We start from the raw sequence: 15,790 nt of genomic DNA on the forward strand, positions 1-15,790 counted from the left end.
TCTCATCGGATGAACCACGATGTCAAGGACTTAATCAATCCCTACTTGCCCAAGATTCGATCGTCGGTATACCGATACCTTGTTCAATCTCGTTATCGGCAAGTCTCTTTACTCGTTCCGTAACACATCATCCCGTGATCAACTCCTTGATCACATTGTGCACATTATGATGATGTCCTACCGAGTGGGCCCAGAGTTACCTCTCCGTCACAAGGAGTGACAAATCCCAGTCTCGATTCGTGCCAACCCAACAGACACTTTCGGAGATACCCGTAGTGCACCTTTATAGCCACCCAGTTACGTTGTGACGTTTGGCACACCCAAAGCACTCCTACGGTATCCGGGAGTTGCACAATCTCATGGTCTAAGCAAATGATACTTGACATTAAAAAAAGCTTTAGCATACGAACTACACGATCTAGTGCTATGCTTAGGATTGGGTCTTGTCCATCACATCATTCTCCTAATGATGTGATCCCGTTATCAACGACATCCAATGTCCATGGTCAGGAAACCGTAACCATCTATTGATCAACGAGCTAGTCAACTAGAGGCTTACTAGGGACATGGTGTTGTCTATGTATCCACACATGTATCTGAGTTTCCTATCAATACAATTCCAGCATGGATAATAAACGATTATCATGAACAAGGAAATATAATAATAACTTATTTATTATTGCCTCTAGGGCATATTTCCAGCATATATATATATATATATATTATATATATATATGCCATATCCATATCATATCAAGTATAACAACTCATTATAACGTAAAACAATCCTAAATTAAATTGATAACACAAATTTAAATGAAAAAGAAAAAATAAAACAAAAACCCACAAACATTTAATACTGATTGGTGTTACCAACCGGTACTAAAGGGCTTCCGGCCCCCGGAGCTGGCTCGTGCCACGTGGTTGCCCTTTAGCACCGGTTCGTGCTGAACCGATACTAAGGGGGAGGGCCTTTAGTGCCCACACTTTAGTGCCGGTTACGGAACCGGCACTAAAGGGCCTTACGAACCGGTGCTATTGCCCGGTTCTGCACTAGTGTGCCAGTGAAAGAAAAAAACATGGTTCAGTCGGCGGTGTGCCTTCATCCCTTCTGGGACCAATCTCCCCGCCTGTATGACAAACCGACGTGATCCAGGCAAATCATGTGTGCTTGTAAATTGATTGCGGTATTACAGATCCAGGTAATTAACCATCAAGTAACAACTGTGATAGCTAGGTACAGTATATATATGATGAACGAAAATGTAGCAGCGCGCAAAGCCTCATGCTTCACTTGGTATGGGAATAAGGAAAGAGGAAACTGGTGTACTACACACATACATAACACTGATATGTAGTAGGGCCGAACACATGCCAGTATCAATGACGAGGCTGATGCGCTCCTCGTGCTGCTACCATGGAAGCAGAGTAATCCTTCTTGATATTCTTCAGCCTCACAACCACGTCGCTCATGCTTGCTCTCTGATCAAGGGAATCACTTGAACACTCAAGACCAGCTCAAATATCGACACAAGGAAGTCCCCGTTGCAGGCAGTGGAGGACGATGCTGATTCAGCAGTATTTAGTTGGTGATGGAAAACACGACTACTTATCTCATCATCTTGCAGCAGCTTTGCGTCGATGATATCGACAAGCTTAGCCGGAAATGATAGTAAAACCCACTGCCTAAGGCTGGATTCTCTGATGAACATGTGGTCCGTGGGCCTCTTCCCGGTGAAGACTTCGAGCAGCATGATGCCAAAGCTAAACACGTCGCTCTTCCGTGATGCCTTCCCCATGTAAGCAAGCTCTGCTCAAAAGAAAAATTCAACAGTCAGATAACCAAACTACTAGCTAACCTCTTGGCAAAGGAATTACAAGAGCAAGGTCGTAGCAAGTGCATACCTGGGGCCATGTACCCAATTGTCCCTGGCATACTCGCTGAAACCATGGAGTTGTCATCACCTAGAAGTAACTTTGCAATGCCAAAGTCTGCAACATGCACCGTCATGTCCTCGTCGAATAAGACATTGCTAGGCTTTAGGTCGCAGTGTAGGATAACTTGATGGTGACGGTGGTGGAGATATTCCATTGCCTCCGACACACCAAGCATAATGTCCATTCTCTTGATGAATCCTAGTGGTTCACTATTTCCAGTGTGCAAGTATGCTTCCAAGCTACCATTGGGCATGTATTGAAGCAGCAGTGCTCTGAAATCCAAATTGGAACAGGTATTCAATATCTGTATCAAGTTGCGATGCCGAGCCAACCGCAACACCTGACATTCAACATCAAAGCTCCTCACAGCTTGCTCAAATTGCATATTGAGCACTTTTATTGCAACCATCAAACCATCATCTAATTGGCCCTTGAAAACTTTGCCGAAACTTCCAACTCCAAGTAGGTTGTCCTCGTTGAAATTTCCAGTGGCACGAGCAATCTCATTGTAGGATACCAACCTATGGCTGATCGGATCAGCCATGTCAGTAGGAGTCATAACATTTGGTTGCTTCTTTTTCTTTCCCAACATTAGGTATAAAAAGGCAGCAAAGGCAACAATTGTTATGGTGACAGCAGGAAGTATAAATTTGAGGAAGCGTTGACCATGAGTCTCGTCTAGACATGGTGAGAACCCTAGATGAGGAGCACCACACAACCCAACATTCCCAATCAAAGATTGCAGTGTGAGGTTTGTGAAAACACCTCCATATGGTATTTGCCCTTCTAATTTATTAAAGGATAGGTTCAGATAGGTAAGGTATGTGAAGTTGGCCAGGAACTTTGGAATTGAGCCTGAAAGATTGTTTGATGATAGGTCCAATGTGGCTAAGTTGGCTAAGCGTCTGAAAGAGTCTGGGACTAAATCCTCGAAAGAGTTGTATGAAAGATTTAGTCAGGTTAATGTCATTGCCCCGTAACAAAAAAAGGTTAATGTCATTGCAGCCACCTATCCAGATGAAATTGGGAGCCTACCAGCCATGAGGTTACAAGAAAGATCTATTCGGACCATAGTTTGTATATGGTTAAGGTAATGTACCGGTTAGGAGGTTATTGGACAGTTCGAGTCTGGTAAGGTTATTAAGGTAAAACAAGGTTGATGGTATGGGCGAAGATAGACGGTTATTAGATAGATAAAGGAAGTACAACATGGTGAGGTTGCCAATGCCTTCTGGTATGGAGCTAGACAATATATTGTCGTCGAGGTGTAAATGTACAATATTACTTAGATTTGATAGTGTAGCTGGAAGCCCTCCTGTTAGTTGATTGTTTTGAAGGCGTAGATCAGTGAGTTGTGTCATTTTGCCCAATTCCACCGGAATCTCTCCAGTTAGATTGGAGTATGAGATATCAATGAAGTTCAGCACGGTGAGATTACTGAGCACAACAGGGATTGGACCAACAATACCTTTGCAACCCATAGAAATTCCCGTAAGATGTGGCAGCTCACCCAACCATGTTGGCACGACATCCTCAAAGAGGTTTCCTCCTATATTAAGTATCCGAAGGTGCTTGCATGATGCAAGGCCCAATGGAATTTGACCTGTCAATCTGTTCTTAAAGATATCAAATGTTTGCAACATGGGGAGACTAAAACTTCTGTTGAAAGGTATAGGACCTATAAGATTGTTGTTTCCTAGGCGCATCTCCACAAGCCTGGACATGTTGAAGATGGTACGAGGTATCGGACCTGATAGCTGGTTATATCTCAAACCAAGAAACTGAAGCATGAGCAACGAACCAATACCATCTGGTATTGGCCCAGACAGATTGTTGTTCCCAATGTCTATCTGGCACAGTGAAGGTGTGGTGTCAAATGAGAAATTCGGTGTGAGGCCTGTCATGTAATTTTTTTTCATAGAGAGGTACCTAAGGCTACCTAGGTTGCGTAGCTCATCTGGGATTTGTCCAGAGAGTTGGTTGAAATCTAGGACGAGAAATTGGAGCCTCGAGAGGTTTCCAATTGAATGAGGGATGATATCTAATAAAGTATTATGGCCAAGATCCAAATATCTAAGGCGTGGTAACCTTCCAAGATCAGCTGGGATGGAGCCGGTGAGGGTCGTGTTGGTGAGGTTGAGTACATGGAGGAAAGAGAGGTTACCGAGGTGAGGGCTGAGCTCTCCTTGGAGGGGCACGTTCGGCAGCTCCAAAGCAGTGACACGCTGGTGGTGGCGGCGGCTGCATGACACGCCGGTCCAGTGGCAGAAGGACACATCACTTGTCCAGTTATTTGCAAGGATGCTCAAAGGATCGGATAACTGGGATCTGAAAACCAGCAGCGCGGCAAGGTCAGTGTTGTTGCTCGGAGCCGGAGATGAAACAACCATGAGCGGGGTCATAAACAAGCTGGTGGCCATCAGCAGCATGGCCAGAGTGTATGAAGGGATTGTCATTTCACTCGAGTGTCGGATGTGTGGTAAGGTCAATTGTGTATGTTCGTTGGCTCAGTACGGGCGGAGTCGGTCTATTTATGACGTGCAGCAACGTCTGGAGCTGTGGCCCATGTTAATCCCAGCTGATTCCTGCCCTTGCCCCTCGGCACCGGTACAGGGACATCGGCATGCCTAACCTCAAGTATATCTTTGTTTGGTTCTACCTAGACGCAAGACCTTGACCACGACCTTGATTTTAAACTCAAGTGAGACAAGTATGTCTTTGCTTGGTGACTGTAGGCAGCACGCATCAGGAAATGGCAGCCACATACTCCTGCTAACGTTCCTCCAGGAGCAAAGAATTTTCTACAGCAATAACGTACACCCAACGATGAGTTCTGTTTGGCCGGAATTTCCTTTTTCCACACATGATTCCAAAACACGCAGTAGGATATTTCATCGCCACTTTGCCATTAAAATGATGATTAACATAGTAAAGTAAAGCAAAATGTGTCGTTAGATTTTAGTATCAAACTGATCTCAACTTTAAAACCAACTTCTAGAGACTAAAACTGAACCGACTGTACCAAAATGTGTTGTTAGATTTTACTAGTACCATACAGTAGGGTATCACTTATATGCTTTCTATATATTTAGCATATGTCGGCCAGTGATATTCTACCTGTAACATAAGTATTCTGTAACCATTTAGCAACCACATTTTAGGGCATCTCCAGCCGCGCCCCCAACAGGGCCTCCCCAGGCGATTTTGCCGCGCCGGCGTCAAAAAAAGGCCCCAGTCGCGTTTCCAGAAGGCCGTTTTTCGCCGGCTCGGGCCAAAACTGGTGCCGGCGGACCCAGGCCGAACCCGGCGCCCTAGGGGGCGCTTGGGGAGCCGGCGCAAGCGAAAAAGGCGCGTGGGCCCGCCCTGGAGGCGACCCGAGGGCCTTTTCCCGCCGTTTGTTGACGCTTTTCCCTCGCATCTCTCCCGCTCGCTCGCCTTCCTCCCGCCATTCTCCCCCTTTCTCCCGCCAAACCCCCTCCCGCTCGCCTTCCAGTCGCCGCCATGCCGCCGAAGAAGTACACCATGCCGCGCGCGGCGGCAAACGCGACTGGCGCCGTGGTCCAGCCGAAGCAGAGGAAGCCGAGGGCGCCGCCATCAAAGCCGCTGGGCATGTCGAACGCCGAGTGGAGGGTGGAAGTTCAGCGGCGCGAAGCAGTCACCGCCGACAGGCGGAACAGGGCCATGGCCAAGAAGGCCCGCGACAACGCGGCGCGCTTGGCGGCGTCTTCCTCGGTCGACCAGGCGGGGATGAATCCACCCGTCGTCAACCACGCCCAGTACGCGCCCCGGGGACAGCAAGGCGCCGGATCTCCATGGGGTTCATCGTCGCCCGGCTACGCCGACGGCGACGCGCACGGTGGGTTCAACCCGAACGTGACCTTCCCTCATGGTCACGCTACGCGCACGCCCCCGCTCGCCTTCGTCGGCGTGCAGTACCCTCCATACAACTACTCGCCGCCCGCCTCCTACGCGTCCACGCCGACGCCCCATCTCTACCGTGGACCTCTGCCCTTCTCGCACCTCGGCGACGCCGACGACACGGGAGCAGACATGGACGACATCATCGCGACAGGATCGACCGCGGCCGCCGCCTCTCCCGGGTTCGCCACCCAGGACGAGGTAGTGGATCTCAGCGGCGACATGGAGGCCGAGCTCGGCTACGTCTACGGCGAGGACGCGCAGGAACCCGAGGAGGAGGAGGAGGAGGAGGAGGAGGAGGATGAGCCGGCTCCTGTTCCGGCGAAGGGGCGCCAGAAGAAGAAGAAGCGGGCGGCCAGGTCAGGCGAACCGCGCATCAAGTGGACGTCCAAGGAGGAGGAATGCCTCGCCGAAGCATGAAAAGTCGTCTGCCTCGACCCGACCACCGGCGCGAACTAGAGCTTGGAGACGTACTGGGACCGCATCAAGGCCGAGTTCGACGAACGGAAGCTCGTCGACCCCTACTTCAAAGGCGTCTACATGCAGCGCGGCTCCAAGGCGATGGCGAACCATTGGGGCCGTGTCCAGTTGGCGTGCAACAAATGGCATGGAATCATCGAGGAGGTCGCGGCTCGCCCAGAGAGCGGCGCCAGCGTCGAGGATCAGCTGATGTGTATGTTCGCCATGTATCGGGGCGACAACCAAGACGCCGATTTCAAGCACCTCCACGTCTGCAAGCGCATTGACAAGTGCGAGAAGTGGGCGGAAGTCCGGCGTGCCCTCGACAAGGCCAAGGAGACATACAAGCCGGACGCGTCGACTCCGGGCGCGTCAGAGGGGCGGCCGGACGGCCACAAGTTGGCGAAGAAGGGGAAAAACGCCGACGCGGCAACCGCGCGAGTGCAGGAGTCCATCGAGCATTGCCTCGCCGACGCGCAGGCCCGGGCCGTCCTGCGCGAAGAGAAGACCGAGGCGCGGTGGTCGTCGCTGATGAAGAACAACGCCATCAAACTCGACCTGCTTCGGACGAACGTCGCCGCGAAGAAGAGGAACACCGACATGGCTTTTCTGATGGGCGGGGCGGACATGCTCCAGAGCAACGACGAGAAGCTCAAGGCGTGGTACCTGGTGCAGCGCGGCCTCATCCTGAACGAGCTGCCGACGGCAACGCCGACGACGCCCACGACGCCCACGACCACCCGGACGCCAATCCCAAATGACGCCTCTACGTCGCCGCCCAGCAGTGCCGAAACCGCGCCGACTCAGCCCAGCACCGAAGCAGCACCGACACCGCCGAGCCCGCGCACGCCGACTCCGCCAACGCCTGGAGCAGACCCCGCCGAGTGAATCATTGCGCAAGCGAACTCTGTTTTTTGTAACGCCAGACTACGTTCGATCGCCGGATTTGCAGCGTCTTTTGTGAGCGGGAACGACCAAGTTTAAAATTCCTGCATCCTGGGGCCGGCGCGTGGGGGCGTGACTGGGTGCTAGGTCGCCCCCAGGGGCCGAACTACCGCCGGCACGCCCCCAGGCCGCTCTATTTAGGCGTCCTGGGGGGCCGAACGGCTGGAGATGCCCTTATGGCGTAGCTCTGCAAGTTTTGGCCCTGAGCCTGAATGCCGCTCTGTTTGAGAACCGACATGAATTTTTAGAGCATCTGCACCCTGGCCCTGCTATCCTATCTTTCCAATATTGATTTAAGATCCGTGCGACACAACTAACTTTTTATATAATTTTTTTTCTTTTTTGTTTCTCTCATATAAAACATATCTTGAAGTTTAAACCTTTGCAGCGTGGTAAAGCTTTCTAACTAGAATTTAGGATAAATCTTTCAAATTTTTTTGTCCGACATAAATACTAAAAATATGATTTTTTTTCATCATACAAAACATATTTTATATATTTATGTTTGACAAAAAAATCTGAAAGATTTATCCTCGATTCTATTTAGAAAGCTTTGCCACGCTTTATAGGTTTGAACTTCAAGATATGTTCTGTGTGGGAGAAACAAAAAAAAATATACTTGCACGAATCGCGATGCGAAAAATGGATGGCTAGATGGAGAGGGCATGCTCTATTATATATTTTTCATTTGAGAGCTTCAATGTTTTATGAATTCAGTAACTGAAAATCGATTTTGATAGAGGTTCAGGTGTTGACCACCCAAATATGTTCATAGAGACGATCACAAAACGATCCTAACCTCAAGCTTTCCGTCTCCTAGCGGTGACGACGAGAAGGGGATCAGAGCTCAGAGGGAGAGAGATCATACCAGGAGATTGGACAGTCAGGCAGTCCCGACACTGCATCGACATGAGGTGGTCGATACGTCGAGTGGCAGCAGCCCCATGATACCTCCGCTTCATACTTAGGCCGAGACGAGGCGCGAGAGGGAGGAAATAGCTCCGCCGCCGCCGCCATCGCGGGTCCCTCCGTCCTCCTTTCCCTGGGTGTCGCTTCCTCGGCGGCCTCTGCACCGTACACCCAGCGGACAACGGACTCTTCAAGGGAAAATCCTATTGGCCGCTCATTGCGGCAAAGTGCCGGCGCTTAGCACAGGGGCGAGCGCCGAGCGATGCTTTTGGGCCGGCCCACTTACAAACTGCCCACTCTGGTTTTGTGAACCTTCAAGAAGGTTCCATGAATTGTCTTTTTTCTTTTATTAGTTTTCCACTTTTTTTGTTTATTTTCTTTTCTTTTTTTCTTTTTTTCTTTTTCATTTTTTCGTTTTGTGTTTCCTTTTATTTTTATTTTTAAGAACATGTTCGCAGTTTCACAAAATATTTTGGATTTCCTTTTTCATTTCTTTTTCTTTTCTTCTCTTTTTAAAAAAAATCAAAAAATTCAGATTTTGTTCGTGTTTCCAAAAAATGCTCTCGAAATAAAAAAAAATTCTCGTCACAAAAAACAGTTCAAAACTTCTGGAATTCAGAAAATGTACTGGATTTCAATTTTTTGTTCACATATTCAAAAAATGTCCGCTTCCAAATTTGTTCGGGATTTTTCAAAATTGTTCTCCATTTCAAAATTTGTTCTCAAGATTCAATATATATTCGTTCTTTAAAAAATTGTTTGTGCTTCCAAATTTGTTCGGGATTTTTCAAAATTGTTCTCCGTTTCAAAATTTGTTCTCAAGATTCAAAAAATGTCCATGCTTTGAAAAATAGTTCACGCTTTCAAATTTGTTCTCAAGATTCAAAAAATTGTTTGTTTTCATAGAATTTGTTTGTTCTCATAGAATTTGTTTGCATTTTTTGAAAGAAAAAAACGTACGTTCATAAAATTACTCAAATTTGGAAGAAAAAAATGGGATTTTGTCAAACTGTGTTCGCAATTTTAAACAATGTTAATAATTTACGGTGCTTCATGTTCAAATACGTTTGGTAGCTCAACCGGTAGGAGCGCATGATCCTTTGTTCGATCCTGTCGGAGGGCGCCTTTCTTTTTTATGCGCGCTGCCGATTTGTTTCCATCATGGGCGGTCCCAGGCAGAGAAACAGTGAAATACGCACGTCGCGGCCCAGAAAGCCCGCCAGTCAGCTGCTCTGTGCGAGAATGAAACGCGCGTGACCCCAGGGATCGAACCTCAGACCAGCTGCGTACTAGCACGCATTAGTAGCCACTCCATCTAACCAGTGCTGTTTCAATAAAGCAGTGCATAGCTTAAAGAACTAACCATAAATGTAAAACACAAACGGTATCCTGTAGCGAACTGGAACCAGTACTGTAGCAAATTAGCTATTGTAGCGAATCTGAATTAGTTACTGGGGTGAACGTTTTTTAATGTATATTTTGAAAAAGTATCAACATTTCTTGAATTCCTGAAGAAGAAAAAAACGGAGACAGGAACATTTTCTGAATATGTGAACAAAAAAATTGAAAAAGCTATGCACTGCTTTATTCAGTTTCCCTGCATGCTAATGATTACAAGTTTTCAATTGTCCGATTTACAACACTAATATCTAAGAATAAAAAGAGTGCCAGAACAAATCTTGGAAATTATGAACAATTTTAAGGTAAGTAATGTGCCAAAGTTTGAACATTTGTCAAACAACACGAACAAATTTTTAAACTCCAAACAAATATTTTGAATACGTGAACAATTTTAAAAACAGGAACATTTTTGAAAATTTCTGAACAATAAGTTGAAAAGCTGACCATTTATTGAATCTGTGAACAATTTTTGAAAATGCGAACAAATTTTTGAAAAACACGATTTTTTTTTTAAAATGGGAACAAATGTGAAATCCAATAAAAATTAAAAAAATGAACAAATTTGGAAATGCAAACATTTTTTGAAAATCACAAACAAAATTTGAAACTACGAACAAATGTTGGAAACACAAACAAAATTTTGTACATTTTTTGAAAAGAATGATTTTTTTTGAAACCTGAAAAAAAATGGAACATCTTTTTTAAAACCGAACAAAGTATCGAATATACTGAACTTTTTTTAAAATTGAGATTTTTATAAAAAAATAAAGAAAGAAAGAAACAGAAAAACAAAAACGCGAAAAAAAAGAAACAGATAATAGACGCCCTCTTGCATGGCATGACACTAGCGTTGTTAAGCTGCAGTGGCTAGCAACCCACCTCCACGAGTGGGGGGAGGTCTGAGGTTCGATTCCTCGCTCGCTCTCTTCGTTTTTTGGGGAATTTTCTCTATAGGAACCATCCGTCATGGGCCGGCCCACGAACGATCGATGGTGTGCGGCAGGTCGACACTTTGCCGCATAATGCGGCAAATAGGGATTTCCCTGTGCGAGGCCGCACCTACTTGACGCAGAATGCTCCCTATGCGACGCCGCACCTACTTGACGCAGAATGCGTCACATAGGACGTCCCCTCTTCGAGGATGACGGCCGGTCCAAGAAAAGAGAAGGCTGGGCTACGTGCGATGGGGTCAGAAGATGACTGGGCCTGGACAATAACAAATGAGGATAGTAGATGGGTTGTGCTTACCTGAAAAATAAAAGAGAAAGTATAGATTTCCCCCTCAAATGTGGCTCTTGGCATCAAATACCCTCCAAACTCTAAAACAGGTTTTTTACCCCCCAAAAATCTGGGAAATCAGATAAATGTCCACCTCTAAGTGGTTTTAATCACTTGATAGGTGGTATTGAGTCGAAGATGACGTCATCTATGGTGTTCATGTTGCACGGCAGATGTTTGACGAAATGGTAGGCGGTGCTGGACGTGTGCCTGACAAGCTTAGCACAGACCAGGTGAAGGAACGATGGTATCGCAGCGGCATGAACTGAGCCGGCGGGCAGGTGGACGACGAATTGCAAGGGGTCCCCGAGCTCGGCGGCGAAGTTGGCGAGGTTCTCGTGGATGAGCTGCACCTCGAGCGGGTGATGCGTGGACGGCAGCACCCTTGAGCGCGGCGGCGCCGGGGCAGTGCTGGGCCAGCTCCTGCATTAGCGACGCCCACTGCTAGCCGACGCTAATGTTGAAGTCAAGCACGTGGATGTAGCCGCCGTGGCCGAGCTCGTCCAGCACAACCTGGATGCAGGTGAAGTCTGGAGCACCGGCGTTCAGACACCAGGGTGAACTACTTGTGCCGTTGCCCATACAAATGGATGCATGTGAACTGCATGTGCCGTTGCCTCAGCAGACTTTCTTTCCTTCGTGATTTGTTGCTAGCTGTATGGACATGATGGTTGCTTTATTTATAAAAGTGAGGCGAAAGCCTATTTCAAGAAATTGCTTATTACATCGAGCTGCAATCAAGTTAATGTCGAGCTGTACCTTGTTTTCCGGGATGGATACTTCCTCTGTTCATTTTTATAAGACTTTGAAGACATTTTAGACGATGTGCAAAACAACCCATTTTGAGTTGTCTGAAACGACTTACAAAAGTGAACGGAGGGAGTAGATTTTTTCTAAAGGAAATTTTTGCAGTGTACAGCAGAGCTACTAGCTATATTTAACTTACTAATATTGTATACGTGACTTGAGAGCCTTCTTAATCAAGCCTGCTTTGCTTTTTGAAGACAGTGGGATTTCGAAAGTAATTAAGGAAAACAACTTACTGGTTTGCAGGGTTTAGAATACTCTTGTGTGTGTATTTTTTTTTCTTCCACCAGCAAAGCACCACTCTTGTTGCATATTTCAGAATACTCAGGTATTAGAAAAAATATAACTAGTGGAGTTGCAGTAATCCGAGGAAGAGAGAAGTAGAGTAGAGGCTAACAAGCAGAGCGCTCCTATGTTTTAATTCCATATAGTGCTCACAAGTGAATAACATTATTTCCAGTCACTTGCAAAGACATACTATAACATTTTAACATAAACTCACTTGAATACTTTAGGTACATGATTTCTAGTGACAGCAAAGTATCTTTGTCCACAATTACAAAGACATACTATAACATTATAATTTATGCTAATGTTTCCTTAAAGAAGGTTAGATCAGGAAGGGGTGTGCTCTTACAGAGAAGAAGGAAGCCAGACAAAACGAACAAACTTGAGCTTCACATTGTGGATGAGTGCTTTCTGATTGATGGGTGGGCTTAATTATTTAGTGTCTGGTGGCTGATACAAATGATGGCTGATACAAAGCTGCTCGCTGCAGTTTGATACAAAGCTGCTCGCTGCAGTTTGAGTTATTTTCCTTGTAGGGGGCTTTATGCTATTTTGCAGGGACCTTATTATAAATTATACTACTGACTATTTTTTTTGCATGGTAATACGTGTCTCATTTATATGATAAAGATCAGAATACAAGTCACATAAAAACCAACATGACAAAACTGAAAAGATAACAGAACATTTCTGAGTTTGACATCAACGTCTATCACCTGCCTCCGGCACCACCAAAGCAGCCACCGAAGAATAGAATGACGAACCACCTCCTCACCCGAACTCGACGCGGCTCCATCGCTAATAAGCAGCTGCTGTTTTGCCAGTCTGTCTGTCCCCAATAATGAACTCTCGCTGACCGCGCCCTGTCTTATTTTAACCTCCATCTTGCTCTTGTGGCTCCTCCTCGACTACCTCAGGTTGCTCTTGTGGTTCTTCATCCAAGACCACTAGCGGTACAAGAAGAAGGGGTCCCGGCTCGGGGGCGGGGGTATCTTACTTCTTTTCCTCTGCGTTCGTGACAAGCTAGTAGGCACTCTTGTGTGGGTTGGCTCATTCCCCTGGAAAACGAATATCTTTGAGGACCTCCAAGGTGGCTCCCTAAAAATGAAGCCACTGACGTTGAACAAATCAGGCCGAGGCAAAACCCCGGACACGTCATCAAACTCCAGATCTGACACCCCACCATGACTAAGACGCTGAAGGAGGAAATCACACCTGCCATCCATCAACCATGAACCCGGCACACGTTCCGTCTTTCAGATGTTGTCGATGCAGACCACAATATGCATCCGCTCCTGGATTATCTTCCAAACTCCGCGCCGACGCTGGAGCAGACGCCGTCGCAACGGTGGAGCCCGAGGACACATATCCACCACGAGGATGCCGCCGCCACACCATCTTTGCTTGAACAGACTGGATTCCAAATTCATCCCCAACGATAGGACCAATCATCTCATCTGAGGAGGATTTGAAGAATTTTTTCGCCACCATCGCCGTCGCCGAAGGCAAGACAATGAACAGCCTAAAAAACTAAGGTATTTCGGCCTAAAACTATCCACACGCGTGGATCCGACGACCCTTCCTCACCGCCGACAACCAGGGTCGTTGACGAGGGGAGCCGCCGGAGAACGGCGGTGGAGCGCGAGCCGAAAGCTAGATCACTTTTCCTTTCGTCGGGAGGAAGATAGGAAAACGATATGGATAGGTAATTATACTACTGACTAGTGGGCTCCACACTTGACGTGAAGGATTTATACGGGATCTCTTCTGTACACACGTTATCCAGTAAAAATATTGTAAAAATGTTTTACAGCATATTCTCTAAAACGATTTTAGAGATGCTGTAACCCGCGCATTAGCGGGGCGATTAGCGAGCGCACGGGAAGGGAAGCGTCCACGAATACTTTTCTGCTAAGAAAACACCAGCCATATATTTCCTGGGTCTTGGGCGGCCGCTCTCCGTCGCGCTAACTCCACCGCCGCCGGACTGATTCTTGGAGGGCTGATTCTGGCGCACCGGTTTGACGGGGAGGCGAGGCGGCGCAGTCTGGCGCCATCGTCCGTCCCCGATTCGCCCTCACCGCAGGCAGGGCAGGTACACAGATCCCTTTCCTTCCGTGATTGCTAGCTGCGAATTGATTTGGGTAGGTGTTCACCACCGATCTCGTCTCATCTGGCCGTCGTCTCCGTCACGCCACCAGATTGCTAATCGTTTTCGGAATCCAACTCATCCACTCCCTCCAATTCCGATTCTAACACTCTGATTTTGCAGGGCGGCAGCGGCATCATAAATTCAAGGCTCGAACGCTTGATTGGTGAACACAGAGCTGCAGCAGGAGGAGAATTATTAGATAGATTACTGTGTTATTATTATTAGGTCTTCTGTCAAGTCGCAGTGGGGATGTCTAATAAGCGCCGGGGACATGCCGGCGATGGTGGTGAAAAGAGGTCGCGGCGGCTCAAGCATCTGTACCTCGTGTTGGATGACTGGACCAAGGGGTACAGCATCCACAAGATCCAAGCCGACAGCTTCGACTCCAACTCTGACTCTGACGACCAGCACAGCAGCGCTGCCCGGCACCTCCCGGAGCCTCCGACCCTGCGGTTAGAGTGCCCGGTTGGCACTGTACCCCATCCCGGCATGTCGTTCTCTGCCATGGGCACCAAGATCTTCACCTTCATGAACCAGCGATGCAGCCTCATCTACGACACCAAGACGGCCGCAATGACGATTGGCGCCCATGCCCCTGCTGACATGGTCTGTGGCTTCGGCATCACCGTGGTCGTTGATGAGATGCTCTATGCATTATCTTACCACTTCCGCGTGAAACAACACTCCTTTGGGGTCATGTCATGGGGGTCCACCGCCCCGGATGTGCTGCAACATCCAACCGAGGGCTGGTCCTGGAAGACTCTGCCGCCACCACCGCCAACGTTCCACCGCCGAGTCAACTCCTATGCACTACACCCGGATGGATGCACCATCTTCATGTCCACAGCTAACTTCATGACGGCACCTAGCAAAGGTTGCATGGGCACCTACTCATTCAACACCAAGGATTCTGTGTGGAGATGGCATGGGGAGTGGGCCTTGCCATTCACCGGCCAAGCTCACTTTGACAGGGAGCTCAACGCTTGGGTTGGCCTTGGGTGGGATGGCTACATCTCTGCTTGCCAAGTTGCCTCCCCCAGCTGCCACAGCACGACTCCAACGTTGCAGCTGGACTGCCAGACAACCAAGGAGAAGTTGTTCTGCAAGGACCGGAAGCCGCACATGGGAGCCTCTCTCACCTACATGGGCACGAGCAAGTTCTGCCTCGTCGAGTGCGTGAAACGGGAGGAAGTGGAGGAGGAACAGGATCTCGGAGACCATGATGGCTGTGTGCTCCATATCACCATATTTGGGCTCAAGTTCAATCACAAGGGAGAGCTGCGGATCACAGATCACCGCTCCACGCGCTCCTTCATAGTGTCTAGTCATAAAGATCACTTTATGCCTGTAGCATTTTGGATGTAGAAACCCGTTTGGCTTGTTCCAAAATCCTTGCTTGACTGTCACTGGTTCATGTTGTGCTTTGTCCTCCTAGAAAGTGGAATCAATAAAAAGTTCTGTTTGCTTGGAAGTTGTGCGATACTTGATCCGTGTATTCTATTTTTTGGTATGCTAGTTATTGATGTACTCCCTCCGTCCAAAAAATAAGTGACTCGGTTTTGAGTCACTTATTTTGGGACGGAGGGAGTATTGTCACTAGATCTCTTGCTGAAACATATATATGTGGGAAGATGGCCATGGTCCTATGGTTGAACAAAACTAACTAGATCTCATATTGAACCTTATTAATCATTG

The 15,790-nt window shown here is 47.6% G+C and overlaps 1 protein-coding gene and 1 pseudogene across 1 annotated transcript; one reads left to right on the forward strand and one right to left on the reverse strand.

Moving 5' to 3' along the window:
• Positions 1 to 1,161: 1,161 nt before the first annotated feature.
• Positions 1,162 to 4,415, reverse strand: LOC125524037 (annotated as a pseudogene).
• A 9,470-nt stretch (positions 4,416 to 13,885) lies between these two features.
• On the forward strand, positions 13,886 to 15,566 carry LOC125521321. The gene is made up of 2 exons (XM_048686376.1): positions 13,886 to 14,038; positions 14,216 to 15,566. The coding sequence occupies exon 2, from the start codon at positions 14,345 to 14,347 to the stop codon at positions 15,458 to 15,460; it is 1,116 nt and encodes a 371-aa protein (XP_048542333.1). The 5' UTR covers positions 13,886 to 14,038; positions 14,216 to 14,344; the 3' UTR covers positions 15,461 to 15,566.
• The last annotated feature ends 224 nt before the right edge of the window (positions 15,567 to 15,790 follow it).

This window comes from Triticum urartu, chromosome 7 (genome assembly GCF_003073215.2).
Source record: "Triticum urartu cultivar G1812 chromosome 7, Tu2.1, whole genome shotgun sequence".
Classification (NCBI taxonomy): domain Eukaryota; kingdom Viridiplantae; phylum Streptophyta; class Magnoliopsida; order Poales; family Poaceae; genus Triticum; species Triticum urartu.